General features: G+C 55.1%; 1 protein-coding gene across 2 annotated transcripts; it reads right to left on the bottom strand.

The window, feature by feature from the left end:
* Positions 1–2: 2 nt before the first annotated feature.
* On the bottom strand, positions 3–18,634 carry MPP1 (MAGUK p55 scaffold protein 1). 2 transcript variants are annotated; one of them, XM_005527436.3, is made up of 12 exons: positions 18,440–18,634; positions 11,913–12,056; positions 11,495–11,573; positions 10,417–10,502; positions 9,219–9,287; positions 6,189–6,385; positions 5,817–5,923; positions 4,837–4,917; positions 4,202–4,282; positions 3,659–3,861; positions 3,214–3,288; positions 3–1,224 (listed from the first exon to the last, which is right to left on the bottom strand). In XM_005527436.3, exons 1-12 carry the CDS (start codon positions 18,545–18,547, stop codon positions 1,048–1,050), a joined length of 1,407 nt encoding a protein of 468 aa, XP_005527493.1. In that variant the 5' UTR covers positions 18,548–18,634; the 3' UTR covers positions 3–1,047. The 2 variants fall into 2 exon arrangements, with proteins under 2 accessions (XP_005527493.1, XP_087918865.1); XM_088062739.1 differs by lacking the exon at positions 18,440–18,634 and adding an exon at positions 16,473–16,596.
* Positions 18,635–22,753: the final 4,119 nt, after the last annotated feature.

The raw sequence follows: 22,753 nt of genomic DNA, 5'->3' as shown, positions 1-22,753 counted from the left end.
GCAATGTTTCAGCGCACATTTATTGCTGCTCATTGTTTCCCTGCAGTGGATCAGAACAAAGGTCCCTATTGCACATAGATTTTTATTTTTGGCATCCTTAAAAAAAAAATTGCACAAGACTTTTTAACCACCTTCCCCTTGCCCCTGTAGCTGACTGAACACACAAATGAGATTTTTCACCTACGTGGTGGGTGTGGTGATACTTCCCAGACATGGTGGCATGGGGCTTGTGAGTCAGTACAAACCCAGGGCTGAACATGGCTTTCATGTTTGCATACAGTGAGAGACACCCTAGACTGGAAAACATGCCTGGACAATCTTTGTAGACACTTTTCTACTGCATGCAACAGATAGTTGTGGCTGGATGTAATTACCCATTGAAGGGTCCCTCTGGGGTTTGGTCTGTGGGACTGGCTCAGCTGCTGCCCAGATTTCTCTGGCCAGGCAGTAACAATCCAAGCTGCACGGTGAGAATTCCAATAGAGTGAGTTTTTACACCTTTTATGGCTGCACAGGGTGAATGAGAAAACTTCAGCCTGGGAACATGGGGTGAGGCCTGCCTGGGGGTGCTCCGTGCCACATTCATCATCCTCCCCATTTGTGAGAGGAAACCCTTGGATTGAGAAGGGAAGGGTTTGCTTTGTGTGCATTCCTGCCATGCCAGGAGACATCTGCCTGGAAAAGCCCCCGTTCTGCCACTTGGGACTGCTGCAGGGAAAGTCAGCTGGGTGCTACAGCAGGACTGTGCTTTCCCTTGCCCAGGGAGGGCAGGTAACTGTGCTCTGAGCTAACCTGGGCTCTGCTGTAGCCCCTGCTCTGCCCTGCAGTGTCACAGGAGGTGCCTGGCCCCCAGGCAGCTTCTGTCCTGTGTTTGTTCCCCCAGGAGGGGAGCAGTGGGCACCCTGTGAGTGTGTGTGAACCAAGACCATGTCCGTGGAGCAGCAGAGGAGGGGAGCTGTGCTGGGCTGTGGGGCAGGGGAAGTTGAGGAGGTGTTTCCCAGTGGCTGCAGGATGGTTGATGGGAAGCAGATGGGCTCGGGTGCCCCTTCAGTAGACCCAGGAGACAGGCACCCACTGTGGAGAGCTGCAGGCCTGCTCAAAGGCTTCCTGCAGCAGCTGGAGGCTCTCTTCCACATCGTTGTTGACCAGGGACAGATCGAAGTAGTGTGCGTACCGGCTCCGGATGCTCTCCGAGTCCTTGCGGAGCTGCTGCAGAGCCTCTGACTGCAAGGGATAAGACAGTGCTCAGGAGAGGAGCTTCACAGCACACCCCAAAGGGAAACGCCCTCCCAACACCAAAACTCCAGTGGTTGTGAAGAATCAGAGCACAGAGAATCCTTAGAGCTTGTCGGGTGGGTCAGGAGCTGTTGTGTCATCTCTGGGCTTGTGTCCGGGGCTTTTGCTGGACTTCATGTGGTGCTGGGAGCATCAGGTTACCTGCCAGAGTGAGGCCACCTTTAAAATGCTCTGTGGCAGCTCCCAGCGAGAAGGTTCACAAGCAGCAGGCTGCTCAGTGCTCTGGTGGGCATTCACCAGCTCCAGGCCTCAGAGGTTGGAGGTGGGATCCCTGCAGAATGCTCACTTCCCCACTGGCTTTTGACCAGAACAGCACCAGTTGGCAGAGCTTTACCAGCCTCTCCACTGGTTTTAGTGCTGTACCTCGATAGTAAAAGCCAAGCTGCCACTTCCCTCCTGCCAGTGTGGCCGGCCTGCCCAGCTTGTGGGGGCATCCAAGGAGTGCAGCTCTGCCTCTAGCAATGAGGTCCAGACTGTTTCCACATATTTCCTAATGGAGCTTGAACGACAGGCAGCTTCTGTGCCTGGGCAGGAGGGACAGCTTGGGGTGCAGTGCTTGGCTGAGCTCTGCTCTGAGCAGATATTAATAGACCTAAGCAGTCTATTATTATATCTATATCTAATTATATCTATTATATAATTATATCTATTATCAATAGATGAAATAGACCTAAAAATACATTAACAGACCCAAATCAGACCAGTCGCTTTTTTGTTAGACCACCTGGGTATATATCACAACAGTGATACCTTTCGTGGTCAGCAGTAAAAACGTGTCACAGGTGGCACAGTAATATTAGTAACACCACACCCTCCCTTCAGGGCACAGCAGGCTTCTGTCTTTAAGGTGTTCAGTTCAGCAGTGACAAAATTTAAATATAATTATTACTGCAGGGGCAAAAGAAAAAAAGATAATGCTTAGCTGCCTTCATCTTGAAAGAGTTACTGGAAATATTCATCTCTTCTTAAAAAATTAATTTTTCCTACATTGTGGATGAAGCCAGCAGCTGTCGGGAGTGGGGAGGGAGGGCATGCAGCAGTTTTTGTTCCTGTGAGCTCTGCGGGGTCACATTAACTCTGCTGCATCCCTCCCCTCAGAGCTGCAGGGTTATATTTAGTGCCTGGCAGCAGTGCTGGCCCTGCCCACTGCAGCAGGATGTTATTCCTCTCTGGAAGGAGGCAGCGGTGGGTGACAGTGGCCCTTTCTGTTCTGAGATCTGTCCCCTTCCCCCTGCCCCAGCCTGCTGCATCAGGCAGTTAATGTGTCTCTAAATACCTGCACAACACTTGCTCTGAAGGTGGCATAAATATGCTCTCTGCAAACTATCTGCAGCTTAAGCTTTACAAACACAAAGTTAATAGGTTGGAGGAGATGGCCGTGTTGCCATTGAATCCAGGAGGAGCACAGCTCTGCGTTTTCTTGTTGGCCTCTGTCTTCCCAGCTCCCTGCCAGGCCGGGGTGTGGGGCAGGGTAGGCAGCATCCCTGCATCCAGGGGGCTTCCTGGGAAGAGGCAGCCCGTGGCTGCCAGCCTGATGCTTGGCACTGAATGAGTTAACTGCGCTATCAGTGCTGCTTTAATCCTCACGTTAAAGGGATCAGCATCCTAATGAGGCAGAGAATGAAAGGAGCAGTTGTTTGTGTGTCTATTTGCATAGCTGATGGTGGGATAAATGCTCCTGCCCCTCTGCTAGGCTGTGCTCCCCACTGTGATTATGCTGCTGGGATGAGGGCTGCCAGAGTTTACAGCTGCAGGAATTGGCAGTTCTGTTTCTCAGCTCTGGGCTGGGTTCTGGACCACCAAAAGCCAAGCAGACGAATATGCTGGTGGGGGGGCCCTGGGTTGCTGCAGCAGGTGCTGCCATGGACCAAGCAGCCCAGCCAGAGGGGGACAGGAGGGGACAACCCTGCCACTCACCTCCTCTGCCTTGTCTGTCGGGGCAATGAAGACTATGAACGGGGAGAGCTCGGCTGTGCGGACGATCTTGAGGGTCTGTGGAGAGAGGGGTGCAGTTAACAGAGTTTGGCCCTTCCCCAGGCTGGGAGCAAGCACAGCATCATGCCTGTGATGCATGGGGGCTGTAAGAGACACCTCTGGGGACATGAGCTCACTGGGTGGATTCCTGGGAAAGGGTCCCTGCACCCATTCCCACAACAGCCAGGCTGTGGCCTTGCTGTCACAGCCAGGTGTATGCTGTGACAGGGAACACCCTCACTGTACCCGTGTCTTGGGAAGGGAAATGCCACCCCAGGGCTTGCTGGCTTTTTCCTTTGGATAGAGAAGGCAGGGCTAGTCACAGCCAGCACCAGGTAATGCAGTCTGTGGTAGCCCCTGACCCCCCACCTCTTCCCCTGCTCCCTACCTGGGGCTCGATGTCCAAAATAGCGACTTTATCCTGCTGGTGGATCTTGTGCACTGTTTCAAACTTAGTGCCAAACATGTTTCCCTGGTAGCTTCCAAACTCCAGGAACTCATTGGCTGAGATGTCCCGGGTCATCTCCTCGGTGGAGACAAAGTAATAGTCCTTCCCATCCACCTCATTCTTCTTCTGGGGGCGTGTGGTGTCTGGGGAGGGAGAGAGAGGGTGAGTGCCCACCCCCAGAGGAGAGGGGAACAGTGGAGCAGGCATCAAGACTAAGCTGTACTAATCCCCTGCTAACTGCTTCGGACAAGTAGGGACCTCAGCCAGCTGGGGACAGGCACTGGATGGAAAGGGTGAGGTGTCTGTGTGTGGGTGCCTCTGTGTCTGAAGGTGGGTCCATGTGGGACTGCAGGCAGGGAGGCCTTGCATGTGGGGACTTCTGACTTCAGGGGCAGGGAGGAGCATCTCCCCACCTCCCACTTGCTGTCAGAAGGTGCTGGATCAAAGAGGTGAGAGGAAATGCAGCTTGTGTTTGGTACTTACATGGGGGTGGGTACATGAACTTCTCTGGGTTGTTGCTGAGCAGAGCATTCTTGATGTGGCTGCGGCCCACACCACTGGCCCCTGGAGAGAGAGAGATGGACACTAGAGCTGGGCTCAGAGCAGCCTGGTGGGAGACGCTGGGGATGTGTTTTCTGGGCTGGTCTGTGGTGTCTTCTACCTCTGGAAGAGGCTCTTCATGCCCTGGGGATGCTCATCTCCAGTCCCAGCCAGAGACAGCACTGCTGCCTGCAGAGCAACCAGCCTGGCTGGACTGGGTGGGGGCTGCCCATGCCTGTGGAGTCCACCACTAAGTGCTCAGTCCCCACAGCATGGGAGCTCTTGCTTTGGTGCAACTGCAGAGCTGCTTTTAATAGACATTTTCCATGAAGATACTCAGGAGTTGCAAATGCCTGAATTAACTCTTCCCCAGCATTGCAGCACAGATGCCTGACCATGCACAATGCTGCAGGGAGGAGGTCAGCCTATGGGATGACTGCTGCAGGCTGAAGAAATGTTCCCCAGACCTTACTAGGTCTTGAAGAGGTGTGCTGCCCCAGCCCCTGTGCAGTCCTGGTTGCCCCTGGCTCCCAGCACACGGCCCCTGAGCTGCAGAGGATGCCTGGGATAAGACCTACCAATGAGCACCAGAGTCTTCCTCTTGAAAGCAGGCAGCCTCACCACCTCCTCGTAGGAAACGACATCCAGCTGGTCAAAAACTGGGGTGGAGGAGAAACGAGACATGGAGGGGTCAGAAATGGCTTGGCCACACCAGCATGACTGTGTGTGTGTGTCAGACCAAAGCCAGGTCAAATGGACAGGAGTGGTCAGGACTGGGCTGGGAGCTCATCCATTGTTTGGCTGCTTGGGAAAAAGAGCAGCACCAACAGCAAGCAGCATGTGAGGGGCAGAGTGGGTGCTGGGAGCTGTCAAAGAAGCCAGGGCTGCTTTTGCTCAGTAATTCTGCTCAGGACAGTAGGACCTGGGAGCTGGGTTGGAGGCAGCAGGATGCTGCAAGGAGCTTGTTGCTGGGGGAGCTTTATATATCTGAGTGACTTTAAGCCTTGTTTGTTGCTGGTTGGAGCCACAGGCCGGGCCAGGAGCCAGCAGTCTCTGGGTACCCACCTTTGCCAGCTCTTTGCTCAGTTTAGCATGGGGTGCTTGCATGGGTGGCTGAGGGGCAGTTCCCTACCCCACCAGGCCAGGCCTTGGCAGCTGTGGGAGCAGTTCAGGCTGTTCCCTGGCTGCTGAACACTCAGCTGACAGCTCAGCACTGCCACTGCCTCCCCTGTATCCAGCAGCCTGTGGGATTTGAGGCAGGGGAGCCTGAGCTCACAGGGCCAGGACTGCAAGGGATTGGCACCAGGGGAGAGTACAGGAGCTCAGTGCTGAGCCAGCCCTGGCCTTGTGCTCTACATGGGGACACAGCTGTGGCCACATGAGGAACATGAAGACTGCAGAAGATACTCAAAATAAAAAAGCTGACAGCTGTGGGGTATCCTGAGATTCCACAGCTGACACAGCTGGGCTGTTTGGCTGGAGGACAGACCTGGCCCTGCCTAGAGGGAGAGGGATGGCCAGGGCTGGGGATTGAGCCCACTGCCCTGCTCACACTTACTTGAGCTGTGCTTGGCCAAGTATTTATCTTTGCACTTCTTCTTCTTCCCAAAGGGGCTGCAGCTGGGGGATTCACTCTGGCTGGGCTGGGTGACGCTTGCCACACGCCTGCCAAGAGAGGAGCACACCACCATAGCCCAACTGTCACCCCAAGCCCTGGGACAGCAGCAGGACTGTCCCTCAGACTTGCAAGAGAAACAGGCTGGCTGCTGGGACAGGCAAAGGCTCACCCTGCAGCACATGAAGGGGACGTTTTCCTCCTTGTCCCAGCAGTGACAGTGGTGTCACCCAACACAAACTCCTGACAGCTCATGGTCACTGCTCCCACCTCCACTCCCAGATCCAGCCCTTCTGGGCAAATCCAGGGACCTACCACTCCTGCAGCTCTGGAGAAGGGATGAGTCCTGCTGACTCAGTGCAGGAGCCCTCCACCCGGCCCTGCCACCAGTTGCTGTCATCCTTGTTTATGATCTGAATCACATCACCGATCTGAAACTTCAGTCCTGCTTCCTTGCAGGGGATCAGGTTGTCTTTCTTGGGGTCATAGTCAAACTGTGCCCTCATGAACATCTGCAAAAGACAGAGGAGACCAGAATCAGCATGGCCATGCGGAGTGGCTGAGTTTGGCCCCCACACTGCATTCCCAAGCAGTGACTGCAGAGATGGCTCTGCAGGCCCCAAAAGGCTGTGTGGGGTGAAAGGAGATGCACAAAGCTCAGGGGGAAAGTCTTGGGCATGGAATTGTAGTGAGATGTGGTGGTGAATGGATGAGGGCATCTTGGCCTTACTGGGAGCTGATGACAGGGCTGCTGCCTCTAGGCACACACCCACCCATAGGCGCTGTTCAAACCCTGCCATGGAGCCTCCCTGCAGTGCCCTGGGTGCTGCACAGTGCTGGTGAGTTTGGCCAGCCACAGAGGAGTCCCACCAACATGGTACACAACTGGGGTCTGCAGTGGAGTGAGCACAGAGGTGATGTTGCAATAGAGACCCCAGGGACAGGCATGGCTCAATCTCAGTGCTCTGTGCTGCCTTTCCTCACAGCTGGGCAATCCCTGCATGGCACAAGGCCTTTGGAGAGCCAAGGCTGCAGTGCTGTATCCATCCCTGCCTTGGGGTTTCCTGGTCCCTTTGGCATCAGCTACTGTCACAAAATTACAATTCATCACAGCTGCAACTGGAAATGAGCTGCTGCTATTGCTTCCCAGGCCACTGTGTACCCTCCTGAGGCTGGGGAAGCCCCGGGAACCAAGAAGGTGTGAGAAAGTTTGCTTTCCCTGTCCTTTCTGCTTGCTCAGCTCCTTGGCAGGTAGTCTACAGCACCCACTCCCAGCATGACCCTGTCAGGACCAGAGTGGAGGCAAAGCCAGGCAGAGTGTGGAGGATTAGGAGTGAAAAGCAGAGTTTAGGGAACACTGAGCATGACCATGGCAAGTTACCCTAGAAACATAGCACGTAGCAAGGGGGAAAAGAGTTTCACATGGGGTGATGCCTATCCCGTCATCAGATGTGATAGGCAGAAATAGAAACTCATCCTCCCTCAGCAGGGTAGACCATGCAGTCCTTGTTCCACATTAAAACCATTTCCCTCAGCTGTGCTGCTGGAGGCACAGAGCCATCAGGACACAAACATGGTTCCCTTTCACTGCCAGAAAAGACCATATGGATCAAGCTGTGACATGAGAGTGCTCACAAAAAAATGGAATTAGGAAGAACAATAAGAGTGGAATCTCCTTTCAGGATGAGGACTGCTGCTTGCTTTGAAAGCACTCTCCGGCACCAGGAAGCTGATCATCCACACAAACACGAGGGATACACAGCAGGCACTGCCCAGAGCTCTCTGCTCCTGCAGCACTGGTGTCCCCAGCCAGGACACTTTGGAAAGACCCCCCTACAGCAGTTAGGAGCTGGCATCAGCTCCACACATCACCCACAGCTGCTCAGGGCTCTTTGCCTGCTGCTGCCAGCCCCTCTCTGGGGCTACTCAGCTGCTAATCAGGCTTCAGCATGAGAAGTCTTGGTCTTTTAAAGTCAAAGGGCTGCAGGGAATATGCTGGAGGGGACCTCAAGAGCCTTGAATGCTCTGTGCTTCCTCTCATCAAGCCACTCCCAAGCAGACCTGCAAGAGACACTCAGCCTCGTGAGCCAGGGCAGGGGAAAATCATGATGCCAGATCTCCACCATCCTGCCTGGCAGGCACTGAAACAAAGGTGATGGTGGGGATCCAGGAGTGGACAGTCCACTCTTGGTGGTGGTACTGCCACAAACAGACACGAGCAGCTGTGGCTCTGGGGAGCAGACAGCACCACTGCTCTGGGCACTGCAGGACGGAGTACAACTGTGCTGGGAAGGAGTTTGTCCCTGTATCTTTCCCAGCCTCAGGTGAACCAGCAACTGCATTCTTTTCCTCTGGGGTAGATTTTCCCCTGGCATGGAGTTGGTCAACTGGAGCTGGCTGGGTCAGACAGGGAGGGCAGATTGACAGCAGGGAAGGACAGGCATGGGCCAGTGTTTAATAAACACATGAGCAAAGCTGGTTGAGCAGGACTGGGGACAGCATGGACTGAGGAAGAAACAGTCACCAACACTTGCCACCATGTTCAGAACGTCTTCTTCTCTCGGTAAAGAATGGCATGTGCTCCCTCAGCCCAACCCAGCACCATCCAGCCCCTACCCTCTGCCTCTGAACTCCTCTCCTTGCCCTGCCTGTCCACAACAGGTTGTCCATGACATCCCTCATGCACTGGGGTTGGCTCCTGCACCAAGACAAGACAGCAACCCAGCTAGCAGGCCCTGAAGTCTTGGCAGAGAACACAGCCCTCCCCACTATTCTACTTCAGCCACAGCAGGACTTCCAAGGCAAAGCCACACAGGTGTCACCCCCTGGTGACACAGCATGGCCCCCACATCCTGGCAGTGACAGCAGGTGCAAGGAACTGCTTTTGTCCCCCCCACTGCTTCCTTCCTCCCACGCTGTGTGCAGCAGCATCCGGACCGACGTCACCTTTCCCAGGGCTGGTGCACCCGGCCTCGGTGACAGCAGGGACCACAGAGCCAGGGCTGCCCCACCACGAACAGCCATGGCTCTGAAGGAGACCCTCAGGTGCTCCCTGGTGTGCACCTGCCACTGCTTTCCCATCCCCAACCAGCACTGCTGGCTCAGACATCCCAGCCCCAGGTTCCTATGCACACTTTGGTAAATACACCACACAGGCCCAACATACGGTTGTTTGCAGTGATGTAAGCAGAGGACAGGTCCCTCCAGCAGCTCAGACAAGGCAGCCCCTTGCCCTGGCTGAGCACAGCTCCCTCCCCAGCGCTGGTCCTGCATGGTTTGCTCTGGTCCCACCCTGCCCCACAGCCATGTCCCAGCACTGCCCGCAGGTCCAGAGGCTGCACTTACCTGGAGAGCAGGGAGGCGGCTTTGCTGGTTGGGAATGACTTTTAATGAGACCATCCCCTTGGTTTCTTTCTAGTGAACAAAGGGGAGAAAGAAGAGTTGGAGGAAGTGGTGTCTGGAGGCAGGTCAACAGCAGCAACCTGTGCAGGGAGGTGCTGAGTGCCAGGACCTGCAAAGGCAGGGCTCCTGTGTACCCCATCGTGCTGTGGTGCTGGGGGACACTACAGCCTGGTCAGAAATAGCTGTGCTTGGCTTTGCCATGCTTGTCCCATTCCCATGGGGGACACCAGCACCCCCACAAGGGTCTGGCTGTGGGCACTGCTAAGCACCACCAGAATGAACATGGAGACCTGCATCATCTCCACCCTGGCTGCTCCAGTGAGGAACCTGGGAGGAGAGGCTGATTCTTCCAGGTGCCCTCCACGCTGGCCCCTTGCTCTGGCCCTCCTGGTGATATTAGAGGCCCAGCACTCTCTTGCCTGCCACAAGCCAGTGAACTGTTGCCTCACATGCATCACCACACCCCCATGGTCCTGTGGGACAACCACATGTGCAGGCTTGGAGGGGCCTCCTGGGCCAACCACTCTTCTCAGGAGGCAAAAACAAAGAAGCTCCTCCTTGATCCTGCTGTCTGGAAGAGGGACATCCTGTGGACCTTTGGCAAGGCCAAGCCTCCTGCTTAGGCTGCTGGTGGGGGACCTCAGCAGCACCACCACCTCCCTCCAACAAGGTGTCATATGCTGGGCATAGATCAAGATCATCAATGTACAAACCCAAGGCAGGTCTGAGGCCCTGTCCAAAGCTGTCTCTGGCAAGGGCCTGACAGGATCACCATGAATTAGCAGCAGGCAAACGGCACCAACATGACATGCATGTGTGGCTCAGGTCTGCAAGCGCAGCCAGCCCTGGGCTGGAGCTGCACACCAGCCTTGGCAAACAGAGGTGGTTTCCAAGCTCCACACAGGATCAGCACAAGCCGGGGGCCCAGTCAACAGCCTTCAGTGCTGCTCCAGGAGGCCAGAAACAAGCAGCAAGCACAGACCCCACCGGGGCTGCATGCAGGATGGTTTCTGCCACATCACAGTGCTGTATGTAGGCAGCTGTGTGCTGGCTCTGGTGTGGGGGTGGGGATGAATGCTCACAGCATGCAGGCCAAAAGGGTCTTTCCCAGAAAACAGCCCTGACACACACAGATACCTACCAGCATCTTCTGCAGCTGGTCAACTGAGTGGTTGCTCGCACTCTGCCCATTGATTTCTATGATTTCATCACCCACGTGAAGGGAGCCTGCCAGCAATGTGAGAAACATGAAAACGCAGAAAAGGAACAAGAGGTGCTCACCAAACCAAATTTACACAGCTCCATCAGCCTCCAGAGCCAGAGCACTGCAGTGTTTGCCTGGCAGTGCTTCTGGAACCACACATGCCATCTAAGCACATGGGAGGAAAGCACAAGGGGAATGAATTCTTCCCCCTCCACCCAATACACATACTGAGGCAGTCTGAAGGTCATCAGGCTGCTTTCCACTGCATGGAAAGCGCTTTGGACTGGTCAAAGCACCTGCATCAGCATTTCAAACACAGCCCCAAGTACCTCACCTGAAGCCAATCACAACCTCCTTACAGAACCCTTAACACAAGCATTCCTGACTTTGTGTGTTTTCAGTTTATATACCCAGGCAGATTACAGCCTCAGATATACTACTAAAAATCAGGCTCCAGTAGTGTTATTGGAATGGCTCCTGTCTTATTTTGGCAGTGGTAAGCAGACTTCCCACTTGGATCCAAGGCTGGAAAAGCAGCCTCTTCTAAGCAGAGAACATCTCGTATCCACGCCTCCTTGGCAAGACCCAAAACCAGAAAATAGCACCTATTTATTTCTTTTGGCACCTTCTTTTGGTCTGCAGGGCCAATCTACAGGATGCCTGTCCCACCTGTGCATTTTAGGAATGGGAAGAGCTTCCCCCATGGTCTCCAGGGCATGATCCATCTCTTCTTACAGTGACCCCATCATGAGACAGAGACAGATGATCTCCAGTTCCTTTTTGGGAGAGCCCTTCCCCCAACCCTTTATTTATCACTAAAGCCTCCAGTGTTTTAACTTGACAACCATGCAGAGAAACCAGTGAGTCCCAAGTTCCTGACACACCCCTAGGGGAGGAACAGGCACAGATGTCCATGACACGGGGGAAAGTGCTGAGGACCTGCATTACTGCTGCATGGGAAGAAACCACCTGCAGACGTGCACCCCATGCACTGCTTCTACAGAGGCCTTGTTACCTTGTCTGTGAATCATGCCCCCATGGAAGATCCTGGCCACCAGGCAGCTCTGCTTGTCATTTTGCTTCAGCGTGATTCCCTGGAAGACAGGAAAATCCATGACTGCTCACTGCAGGGGAGAGCTCTCCTGCCCTCACAAAGTCCTCTCCAAGCCCACGTCCACAGTGGGCTGTGCAGTGGCTCGGGGGAAGACCCTGCTAGGCCAGCTTAGGCTGCTTCAGCTCCTCTTGGCACAAGCATCACCACCCTTTGTGGGGCTCACTTTGGGTCCCTGGGCAGAAGGCAGAGTCCAGCACCTTTTTCCCATGGCCAAGATCTCCAGTGACCTGTTCCCCTCAGGGCCAGCCTGCTGGCACAGCTCAACCTGCCCCTCCACCCCCCGGGTGCCATCCAGCTCTGGGGCCTTGCCAGGTCTCACCATGGGCTCCTCGGTGACCTTCTCGAACTGGACAAGGCGGATCTTGCGCACCTCGCGGCTGTTGCTGTGCGAGGGGCTGCCCAGGGTCGCTGAGCCGTTGGTGTAAATGTCCTCAGTCAAGGCGTTTGGGGACTGAGTCATGGCCTGTCGGGGCAAAACAGAGACCACGGTTTAGGGGCTCCACCTGGGAATGTTGGATCCCTACTCTGGGGCTGAGCTACTCAAACGTGTTAAGGTGCCTGTGGCACAGGTGGAGCATGAGGGAGGATAAGACACTAAGGGCAAGAAAAGGAAATTAGCAGAAGAATTTGAGCCTTGGAGATGTGGATGTGAGTTTAATCTGCAGTTTTCCAGCCTGGGAAACACAGGAGGCAAGAAAAATTGGGAAAAGCTACAGGAAGCAGAAGCCAAAAGGGTCCATAGCTGATCTGCTGAAGCAAAGAGTCACAAACACTCCTTGTGTGTCACAGCAGCACTTGGCCCACAGATGGCTTGTTGCAGAGCTTGAAGCCCAGGACATCTTCAACAAGTAAGCAGAACAGTTTGGGACACACCTCTGAGAACTGGAGCCAGGCTTTGTTTGTGCTCAGTTTGCAAGTTGAACCTTTCCTGACCTACATCTCTGGGCAACTGACATTGTGCAGAGTCATGTACACAACATCCAGGCACTGAAGGCAGTGTGCTCCCAAGCCAGCCAGAAACATCCCACTCCCCATCCCAGCTCCCAGCTCCTTTCATGCTGGTTTGCACTGGGCAGTCAAGCACAGGCTTTCAGTCCTGAGGAAACCTCTGTTCTTGGTTTCCAGCACGTGCTGGCACCAGGCCTGATGGAGAATGCTTGGGGTCCCATACAAAAACCTCCAAATCCATCTGGCCTGGTAAGCTTCTCCCTCACAGCCCAAGAAAGCCTGACACAGTCTTGTTAAATCCCTCAGACATGATGGACAATGTCTCCACACAGCTCACAAATGGACCTGTTTATCCCCAAGTGCAGTGGACTTTCCTCAAGCTCTCCCAAATCAGTGCTGGCCCAGCAAAACCCAGACCAGCTTCAACCTGCAGCCCCTGCATGCCCTCCTGCCACAAATTCCCACACCAGCCCATGATGCAAAACAAACCCTCCTGACTGTCCCACTCCACACCAGACTCCTGGCTTTGCTGCCCAGTTTGCAGCCCTCACCCTCCCTCCCAGCAGTGCCTGAGCTGAGGCACAGCCAGCAAAGCTGCAGGGATGCCCAGCAAGGTCCTCACCGGCGTCAGTCCTGTATCAGCGACGTGACCATGCCCAGACAGGCAGAGCCAACACCTCTCCCCACCACAGCCCTGCTTGTCAACTCAGCACCAGGGCCAGAAGCTCCATGCCAGGAGCTGGGAAATATCAGCCTGACCCCCACCCTGCCCCAGCTCGCCCTCAGTCACCCCAGCCCCCTGGCCTGGAGCACAGGAGAAGCTGCAGCCCCACACTGCCAGGTGGGGAGGCAGATCTGGTCAGGCCAGGGGAAGGCTCATGAAGAGCATCTGCTACTGGGCTGCAGCCATGGCACTAAACCACGATAATATGAGCTTTGGTAGGGATGAGCTGGAATGCTGCTGGCTGAAACAGTGATCCAGCTCTCTGCAATGGCAGAAAGCAGGGAGGGAGCCAAAGAAAGGGGCAGCAGAGTCAGGCATGGTCACTGTCACAGCCCCCAGAAAGGGCACTGGTGGGGATGGGCCAGGGAGGGAAGGGCTCAGGGAGCTGTGTGCCCATGATGCAGTGATTTATTTTTAAGCCGACTACTTCCAAAAGTGCCAACCAACCTCCTCTTCAAAAGGGGACCATGTGGGCTCCAGCTGCCAATGGTTTAAACGTGGAGAAGAAGGCTGAATCCCAGCCCAGAACAGCACCCAGGTCATGGACTTGCAGGATGGAAGCAAGAACAACTTGCATCCATCCCCCCCAGCCTGGCTTGCCAGCACTCAGCAAATGCTCCCACACCATTTGCAGTGCAGAGGAACAGATCCAGTGTGTATGCCTAGAGCTGTCCCCCAGCTCTCTGTCAGCTGTCCCCCTCTGCCAAACCAGGTCCAAACCAAGCAGGTGCAAGGAGGAATAGGAGGACAAGGATCTTCTCCAGCTGGACCTGAGGCCAAAGTGCCCGTGAGGTGGTTGGAGTCAGCACAGATCATACTTATCTTGGTCATGTCTTGGAGAAGTGTTAGACCATGCAATTCCTGGCTTCAAACATCTAGGCTCAGCAGAGCCCAGTGACCCAGGACACAGCACAGTCTGCTCCAGGGACTGGGAGTTCACATCCTCACCATCCCCATCAGCTGAGCCTCCTGGCCCCGACCTTTGCTTTTTGCTGAGAGCTGGAAAAAACACCCAGCCCTCAATGCTGACGCAGCACCAGTGTCTCCCTGGTGACTCCTGGAGAACAAGGTCTGTCACCAGAGTCTGGCTGCTGTGCCTGGGGATGGCCACCAGTCACTCAATGGCAACTCTGAATGCAGAAGGGTCCTCCAATACCAGAGCCATGCTGGATGGTTTGGGCTTTTTTGCTGATGGCACTGGGCAGCCAGTGGATGGTGATGGGAAAATGCCTGGGTCACAAAGACAACCAGGATCCTCGGGGTGGCAGATTCAGCCCTGATGCTGCCACCCAGAAACAGGAGACGTGCGTGGCTCTCATGTCCCATACACATGAGCTGGCTGGCTGGATCGCCTTGCACTCTCCTGGCAGCTGCCACGCTCTTGGCTGGCTTGGCCCAGCATGGTCTGTGACCTCAAGAGCCTTTTGAATCACGCTGCTGACAGGCCAGACTCTGCTCCTTGTGCACTGCTCCACAGGAAACTTCTGTGAGTGCTGCTGAGAGCCAGCGTGGCCACCAGCCACTGCCAGCTCTGCACAGCCCTGGGCTCTGCCACTGCCATGGCCCGTGCTGGGGCAGATGTGGGGCAAGGAGGCTGTGGGGCTGAGCTGTGCATTAGGGGTGCTGGACAGCCCAGCACCCAGAAGCCCTGTGTGCCTTGCAGCCGGCTGACAAGGGTACAAATCCTCCTGCACAAATCCTGCTCCAGTGGCAATGCACACAAAAGCCAGCAGCTCCATGGGTCAGACAGAGGTGCCCCACAACCCCCTGTTTGCACTTTCCTCAAGAGCCCAGATTTCTGCCCCTGGGGCAGAGGGAAGTGCAGTTCCGTGGGCAGTATTTACCAACAGGGAATGTGGTGAGGATCCCAGGACTTGGCATCCTGGCCCCCAGTGGGGTCAGCACTGTCTGCCAGGGTTGCTGCTGCTGCTGTGCTGGCTCCACCAGGCTGCATGCCATGGGCAAATCAAACATTAACTGGGCAGCTTGTTTGCAGGAGGCTGAAGCAGCACTCGAGGAAAGCAGCACTGCAGTGCAAAGGGCAGGTTCTGAGATTTGGTTCCTGGGCTTTCCTCGCTGCCCTAACCAAGAGACTTTGTATCAGGTAGCCTTGGAAAAACAGGGCTGCCTGGTGAGTACCTGGTGAAAAGTACTGCTGGTTTTGCCAAGCAGGCCCCCAAAGTACAGCAGGTTGGATGCAAGAAGGAACCCTGGAGCCAGGTTTCTCTGGGATTGCCCTCTTGGCTGGCAGGAAGACACACTCTTCTCACACTGTGAGGAACAAAATCCCAGCTCCCTCCATGAATCATCACCCCTCACATTATAATCGCCATGGGGGCATGCAGGGAGATTGGGGCACTTCTTGGTGCAGAGATGTCCTGATCCAGCAGTATTTTTTTTCTCCCACCCCCCAATGCTTCCAGCCTTGCCTCCCTCCCCATCCAGGATCCGTCCAGCTCAGTCCTGTACAGCTTAAAAAATACAGCAATGTGTATAAAAAGCAAAGTAGCAAAAAATTGAGCTTGGGAGCTGCTTTAGGGCTACTCCAGCAGGCTGGAGACAGCAGCCACGTGGACATTTAATTCATTCTGCCAGGTACTGACATCTCAAGTCTGCCTGCACAGTCACAGGAACAATCTCACCTCAAACCCTTTCTACCAGTATGACTGAAGTTTAAAAACAAGAATCAAAGCAACAAACATTTAAACCAAAAAGGATTACATTGCTGACACAGGGAAAAGGCCCTGCAACACCAACAGGTCTCTGTGGGAAGGGGAAAAGAGAAATAGGAGGGATACGAAATGGTCGTGGCAGCCAGAAGGCGCTGCCAGCTCTGTGTGCCCTCACACTGACTCCAGATCACAGAGTGCTGCAATGGAGATGGGCCAGATTTTCAAGGGAGCGCAGTCAGCTTTGCTGAGGCACCACCTTCCCACCAGAAAAGGCTGATGCAGCCTTCCAGATGTGTTTGTGAAGCTGGTAACCTCCAAGGGACAGCCAGAGAAACCACAACACTGACAGAAGGAGGAGCTGCCATGCCACTCCATCCCAGCTTCCAGAACAAGCCCTGCAAAACAGCTTTTTCCCAGTTGCTGTTACACATAGCAACACAGCAAAATACATTTGAGATTAAAAAGTTAGAACCAGCCATCCCCACTTCATTAGTCAAAGCCAGAAGTTTTAGCTCAGCTTTCAACCAGGTTTTACCTGTGGTTGATTCAGGATTTTGTCCCTGGGAACTGTGGCCTCAGTCTGCTTTGGAGCTGCTGCCAGCTAGATCCTGAGAACTGCTGCCCAGAGGCAAGTGCAGTGTTCCCTCTGCTCCCTCTGCACCGTCAAGATCACCTCTCCCCAGAAGTACCCTCCTTTTGTCCACCAAACTCCCAAAGGTCACGTTCGCTGCCCATTTTACAGCTGGGGAACTGAGTCACAGATGATAAAGGGACAAGCCCAAGGTCATCCTGCCAACCAGGTGCACAGCTGGGAATAAAGCCCACACCTTTCTTGTAAATCTGTACTTGTCAGTCAGGAGATACAGCAAAGATATGCAGGCACATGGTGAGGCTCAAGAGGAGAAGCCTGGGATTGTTTTCTAGCAATAACATGGCTTCCACTTGCATGATTTGCATGCCCTGTCACCACGTGAGGAACACAGGACAGCATTTCCCAGCATGTGGCTCTGCCACAGAAAATGCAGAAGAGAAACCTCCCAGTCACCCTGTTTGATTCCAGACCGGGAGCAGCCAGGCAGACTCAGCACCCTTCCCAAGAAGGGACATTGCTGCTGGGCAATGTCCTGGTGTCTCATGGAGGGGCCACAGCCACTGCGGGCCAACACCATCTCTGCATGCCCATGACACAGAGACAGGTATCTGTGACTACAAGCTCAGGACACTGCTGGAAGCCAGCCCTTCAGAGCTCCTTTTGAAAGGCCTCATGCAGATCTCAGTTCACCATCTCTCCCTTTATCCCTGCTAAAATAATACACCATAACACCAGGAAGCTGTAGGGCAGCTCCTGCACTTTCCATGCTCTGCTGCTATTGGCAATTTATCCTTGCTCTGCAGCCAGGCAGGCCCTCTGCCTGGATCTGGCAGGCAGAGGGATGGGAGAGCTCCTCTCAGCAGTTGCCTGGTCCAGATGCTTTGCTTTAATTATTTTTTTCCTACTTTTTTTTCAAAGCACCCTGCCAGGGTTGAACCATGAAAAGCAGATGAGCCACTGGTGTGAGACAGATCTGACAAGCCTCTTTTGCACATTTAAGTGTCCAATACGATGGGCAAAGGACGGCACTTCAGGGAAATTTCCTCCCTACTCTCTCTCAGAGGCTTCCCACAATTGCAAGGGAACCTTAGCCCAGGCACACTATGCCATGGCTTCACCAAGGATGTCTTTCAAAGCTGGAAATCTCTGCCGGGAGAAAAGCACCAGCTGTTCAACGCTGGCAACTGCCGACCTTCTCCTGGTTGCACCCAAGCTACCCCAGACAACACTGAGTGAAGAAGGAGCCCACCCAGCAGAACCGAGAGGGCTCCTGCAGCCTGCTCCCCTTCTGTTGAAGGTGGGGTGCTGCGGCCATCGGCTCACTCCCTGTCCCTGGCAGGCCTGAGAAGGGCTGCCCGCATCCTCCTTCCCTGGGGAAGAGACCCCCACCCTCCTCCAGCCCATGCTGTGGACCCGGAGGTCGCTCAGCAGCTGAATCAGCTCATGTGACAGGCAGTTCCAGTTCAGACCAGCTACAACTTTGCAGCAAAACAAGCACATCCGTGCGTGGCAGGATGCTGGAGCCTTCCTCCCCTGCACCCAGCTCCTTCTGCCCTGCCGGCTACGCTGGCTGACCATTCCCCGGAGGCACCCCAGGTCCCCAGCGAGCATCCCTGCTCCCGGGGCGCCGGGAACCAGCACAGGGCACGCGGCTGGATGCGCAGCCTGGTCCCTGCCTTCGGGACCTTTGGGACCGTGCTTCGCCCCGCATGTGCGGGTGGGGCGGGATGGAGCGGGACCCCCGGGGGAGCCGTGCCGGGCCTGAGCCGGGCGCACAGCGCTGGGCTAAGGGCCCGCAGGAGAGCGGGGCACGCCGGGGCTCCCTACCGGGGCTCGGCGGGGATGGAGCCGGGAGCGGGATAGGGGCCGGGAGCGGGGCGCAGGGTCTGGGGGCGTACCGGGCCGCTCACCTCGGGCTTGGGCCGGTTCTGCAGGAGGTGCTCCAGGTAGAGGTCGGAGAGCGCCGTCCTCATGCTGCTGCTGCCGCTGCCGGCGCTGCGCCCCGACTTGAGAGTCATCCCGGCGGCAGCTGCGGCCGGCCCCGCTGGCCCCGGCAGCGCTGAGCGGCCCGGCCCGGCCCGGCTGCGGCAGCCCCGCGGGCTCCCGCTCGCTCCGCCCGTGTGCGGCGGGGCCGGCGGCGGCCGGGCGGGGCCAGGCGGCTGGGGCGGGCCGGGGACGGGCCGGGGGCTCGGCAGGGCCGCCCGGCGGCAGCGAAGCAGAGGAGCCGGGGTGGAGGAGTCGGCACTGTCAGGGCCGCGCACGGCCTGCCCGCCGCCCCTCAGCCTCGCCTCGCCGCCGCGCCGGGGCTTTTCCCCCGTGCGAGTGTCCCCATCGCGTCAGGGCTGTGCCAGCCCTCGGCCGTGCCTGCCCCTGGTTGTGCCCAAGCACTCAGGTCACAGAGTGCACCCAAGCTGTCCCAAACGGACCCGCAAGCGCCATCGAGGCCAGCTCCAGGCCCTGTGCAGGACATCCCCAAGAGCCACAGCCTGTGCCCGGAGCACTGTCCAACCTCTCCGTGAGCTCTGTCGGGCTGGGGCTGTGGCCGCTGTCCTGGAGAGCCCGTCCCAGTGCCCGACCACCCTCTGGGTGAACGACCTGTTCCTAACATGCAGCCTAAATATCCCCTGACACAGCTTCAGCATGAAGTGTAACAAGCATGAGCAAGTTGTAACTGCAACGAGGTCTGTGCTCAGTCTCTTCTCCAGGCTGGACAGACCAAGTGACCTCAGCTGCTCCTCACAAGGCTTCCTCTCAAGGCCCTTCACCATCCTCGCTCATTTGGAAACTCTGGGCAGAGGCCCAGCAAGGGCATGGGGGGCACATCTCCAAAGTGGCACTGGTGTGTGGGTGGCTCTCACAAACCAATGGTCATTCCTGGGCTCTGCCACTGTGCAGAGCTCCAGCATACCTCCAAGGCAAGGAGACCCTTCACATATACACGGATTTGCTGAACTCTAGCAAGGACAGCCCTCTTCTTGAGCTGTTCTGGGTCTCCCACCTCCTTCAACTTGCATGGGTGGGATGGCAAATCCCTGCATTTGTGAGCTACGCGTGGTGCAAAGGACTTCTGTCAAACCATTTCTGCCCTTACTGTAGGTCTTACTGATGAGAGGGTCCAAGTGAAGTCTGAGCTTTATTTGAGGTTGGAAGTTAATTCTGCTGAATTATTCTTTAAGAAATCATTGAAAGGGTTTTTCACACCATCCCTGGGATCCTGCAGGTTTAGAAGTTGCCATGTGCCAGACTCCCACACTGCTGCTAGATGAGTTCTCCAGGCTGAGCTGGTCTAAAGTTACCCTAAGAGATACAAGGAGAAGAAGGGTGCAAACTCCTAGAGAAAGGAAACAGGAAAACAGAGAGGGGGGTGGGAGGGGAAGGGGAGAAGAAAGAAGGAAAATCCATCTCATGTTCTGACAGCAAGTTTCTCATGCCTTGTGGGAACAAAACTGTTACTGACTGGGCTATAAGAAAATCTAGAATGCTGTGAGATGCAGGGAAAAGGAGGTGTGGGAGATACAAGCACTGATGTGACTGACTCCAGCAAGCTGTTCTAGTGCTACCAGGACCAAAGAATCCCAAAGCACACAGGTCTGGGAGTGCTCTTCCCAGCAGTCCCATTCCTGTGGCAGCTGTTGAGCACTTTTGTGGGATCGCCTGCCTGGAGTCCTGCATTGCCTGGACATAGCTCCACTTCTTGCCCTATCCTCAGCCTCACACTGCCCATCTAGGGCCTTAGGCTTTGTTGAAGGAATTACCCCACCTGCCAGGATTTATGCCACCATCAAGAGGGCTTGGACCTGCTTGAAGAAGACAGTTGCCGGTCCACTGAGTAAATGGGTTGTTTATCTTATATGTGGAGCAGCTTGAGCAGGGTACCTCCAAAGAGGAGCCAAAATCAAAAAAATCCTTGGGCAATTATAGTCTTACAATGTAAGTTCCCCACCCCTCACATGACAGTTCTGACCACTAGTAATATTAGGATCTGGGGTGTTCCTGTTCTTTACTGGGTTCCCTCACTGTCTCTAGGTGGGCTGTTCCTTCTCTTATCTCTAAGACTGCTGTGTCAGCTGACTTAATGATGGTAGCAGCCTTCCCTGCTTCCTTATCTTCCAGCTCAAACCAGCGCTGGGGCCCCCTTTTACTTAACTTGGTAAAAGTTCAGCCTATCTGGGTGGAAATTCACAACTTGTGGTCTAAGGCTTCAGCAAATTTAGCTCCTAATGCTAAGCAAGCTCTGTGTACCAAGCACGTGATAGGGTTGAAGTGTTAGTAGGAGATCAGGTGAGTCAATACCAGGAGCAGAAAAAAGACAGCTAAATGGGCCATGTTTTGCAGCTGCACCTGGTGGAACCTGTGGCCCAGACTGTCTGCAGACTTCCCTGGACAGCCGGATTAGGATGAAAAAATAATGGACTAGAAAAGTCAAAGGGTGCCTGGCTGCCTTCAGCCCCAGCAGATGTGCCCGCCAGGCTGGAAAATACTGCTCGGAGCCTTCATCTTCCCCATCTCTGCCCAGCTGACCAAGAAGGCTCTGCAGAGCACTTTGTAGCATCCTCACCCAGCAGCTGAAGCAGCCTGCGAGGAGGAGGGGGGAGGTGGACGCACACTGGGATTGGTGGGGCATGGCTTTGAGATGTGCTGAAGGCAGGGCCCCTTTGTGTAGGGCTTCTCTTTGTCCTCACGGGCTAGAAACAGGCTGGTAGAAACGTGGAGTAGGAGGCAAAAGATACAGAGAGCAGAGACAAGCCCTGAAGTTAATCATGGAATGGGTAGTAGGAGGGAGAAATGTGACAAGAGACACCTGACAGACAGAAAAATTATGTTTAAGTCTGTTCATTCCCTCTTGGTTGCATATGGGAAAACTGAGGTGGAGGAGGTGGTGAGCAGCTTGGCCATAGCTCCATGGCTGAGCTTGGATTTAAGCTGCGGTTGCCCAAATCTGCTTTGCTCCCCATTGGCCATGGTCCCTGCTCAGGTGCTCTCTTCAGCCTGATACTGCCTGTTTCTGTTATGTGCTGGCATCTTTTTCAGAGAATGGTGCCCACCTGCACAGCTGCAAGACCTGCAAACACTCCCCACACCGGACTCAGGGGGACCACACCAAGATCTCTCCATCCAGCATGAAGGAAGGGCCATTCAGAAACCTCCATGGCCCATGGCTTATCTGGCCAAGCATTGAAACTTCACACACTTTGGCTTTCAAATTAATCTCTGCTTGAGCTGTAATAGAAAGAGACAGCCAGGATGTATTTTGTCTTCCTGGAGATACCAGAAAACTGTGTGAGCACCAGATCACCCAGCCCAGGCAACCCTGGCACCTGAGCCATGAAAGACAAAAGATCCCTGGGGTCCAGGAGGATTCAGCCAGGCAGCCCGTGCTGCAGCAGGGCTCTTGGCAGGGTTGTGACTGGGCAGGGCATCTTCTGGCTGAAAGGCAGAGGGCTTCATGCTGGTCAAGCCCTTCCCCTGCGCAGAAACGTCTGTGGCTGGGGGAGGATGTGATGCATTTCAGATCTGCGTCGTGCTGTGAGGAAACAGCGTCTGGTCTCTGTTCCTCACAAGATAAATGTCAAGACATGCTTCCAGTAATGGATGCCAGAACTTGGCAGGCTCAGACACATCTGCCTGCTTGCCTGCCCACTACTGCTCTTGCTCAGCACAGTCCCTTCCCTGCTGCCTGGCAGGCTGGAGAACATCCTGGAACTGCTCAGGGCTGGTGGGTGAAGGCTGCTGGGACGCCTGCAGAGATTTCAGCTGTGCTTCCTCTTTGAAAATAATCCAGAGTGGGCTCTGGTTCACAGAGCTTTTCCTCTTATCTAACTCTGTGTCACCAGACAAATGTGCCACAACATGGCAGCATCTTTCTGGAGGGAAGATGAGTCTGAGCATCCACTGGTAGAGGCCCTGAAGGGTATTTATGCTTCAGCTGGGCTGAAGCACAGGAGAGATGGAGTTGCCTTGGAGCTGAGGAAGGATGCCTTGAGAAGGGCCTGAGGTGGTGGGTTTTGTCCTCCCAGGCTGAGGGCTACTCTGCCTCAGGCAGGGGTGCTCCCTTTGAGAAGCTCCTGGCTCCTATCCCTCTCTTCAGGCCACTGCTTGCCAGGCAGCCTCTCCTCACCTTTGTGCCTGGTTATTGTCAGAATGCAATTAAGCCAAAGGGTGATTGCATCTCCTGCTTGGGCTGTAATGTAATCACTGCCAGGGCCACAACAAAGGCTCCCTGT

This window comes from Pseudopodoces humilis, chromosome 15, assembly GCF_049639895.1.
Source record: "Pseudopodoces humilis isolate 2021_Gansu_Grassland_sample_001 chromosome 15, ASM4963989v1, whole genome shotgun sequence".
NCBI classification, from domain to species: domain Eukaryota; kingdom Metazoa; phylum Chordata; class Aves; order Passeriformes; family Paridae; genus Pseudopodoces; species Pseudopodoces humilis.
This window is presented reverse-complemented; position numbering and strand designations above follow the sequence as displayed.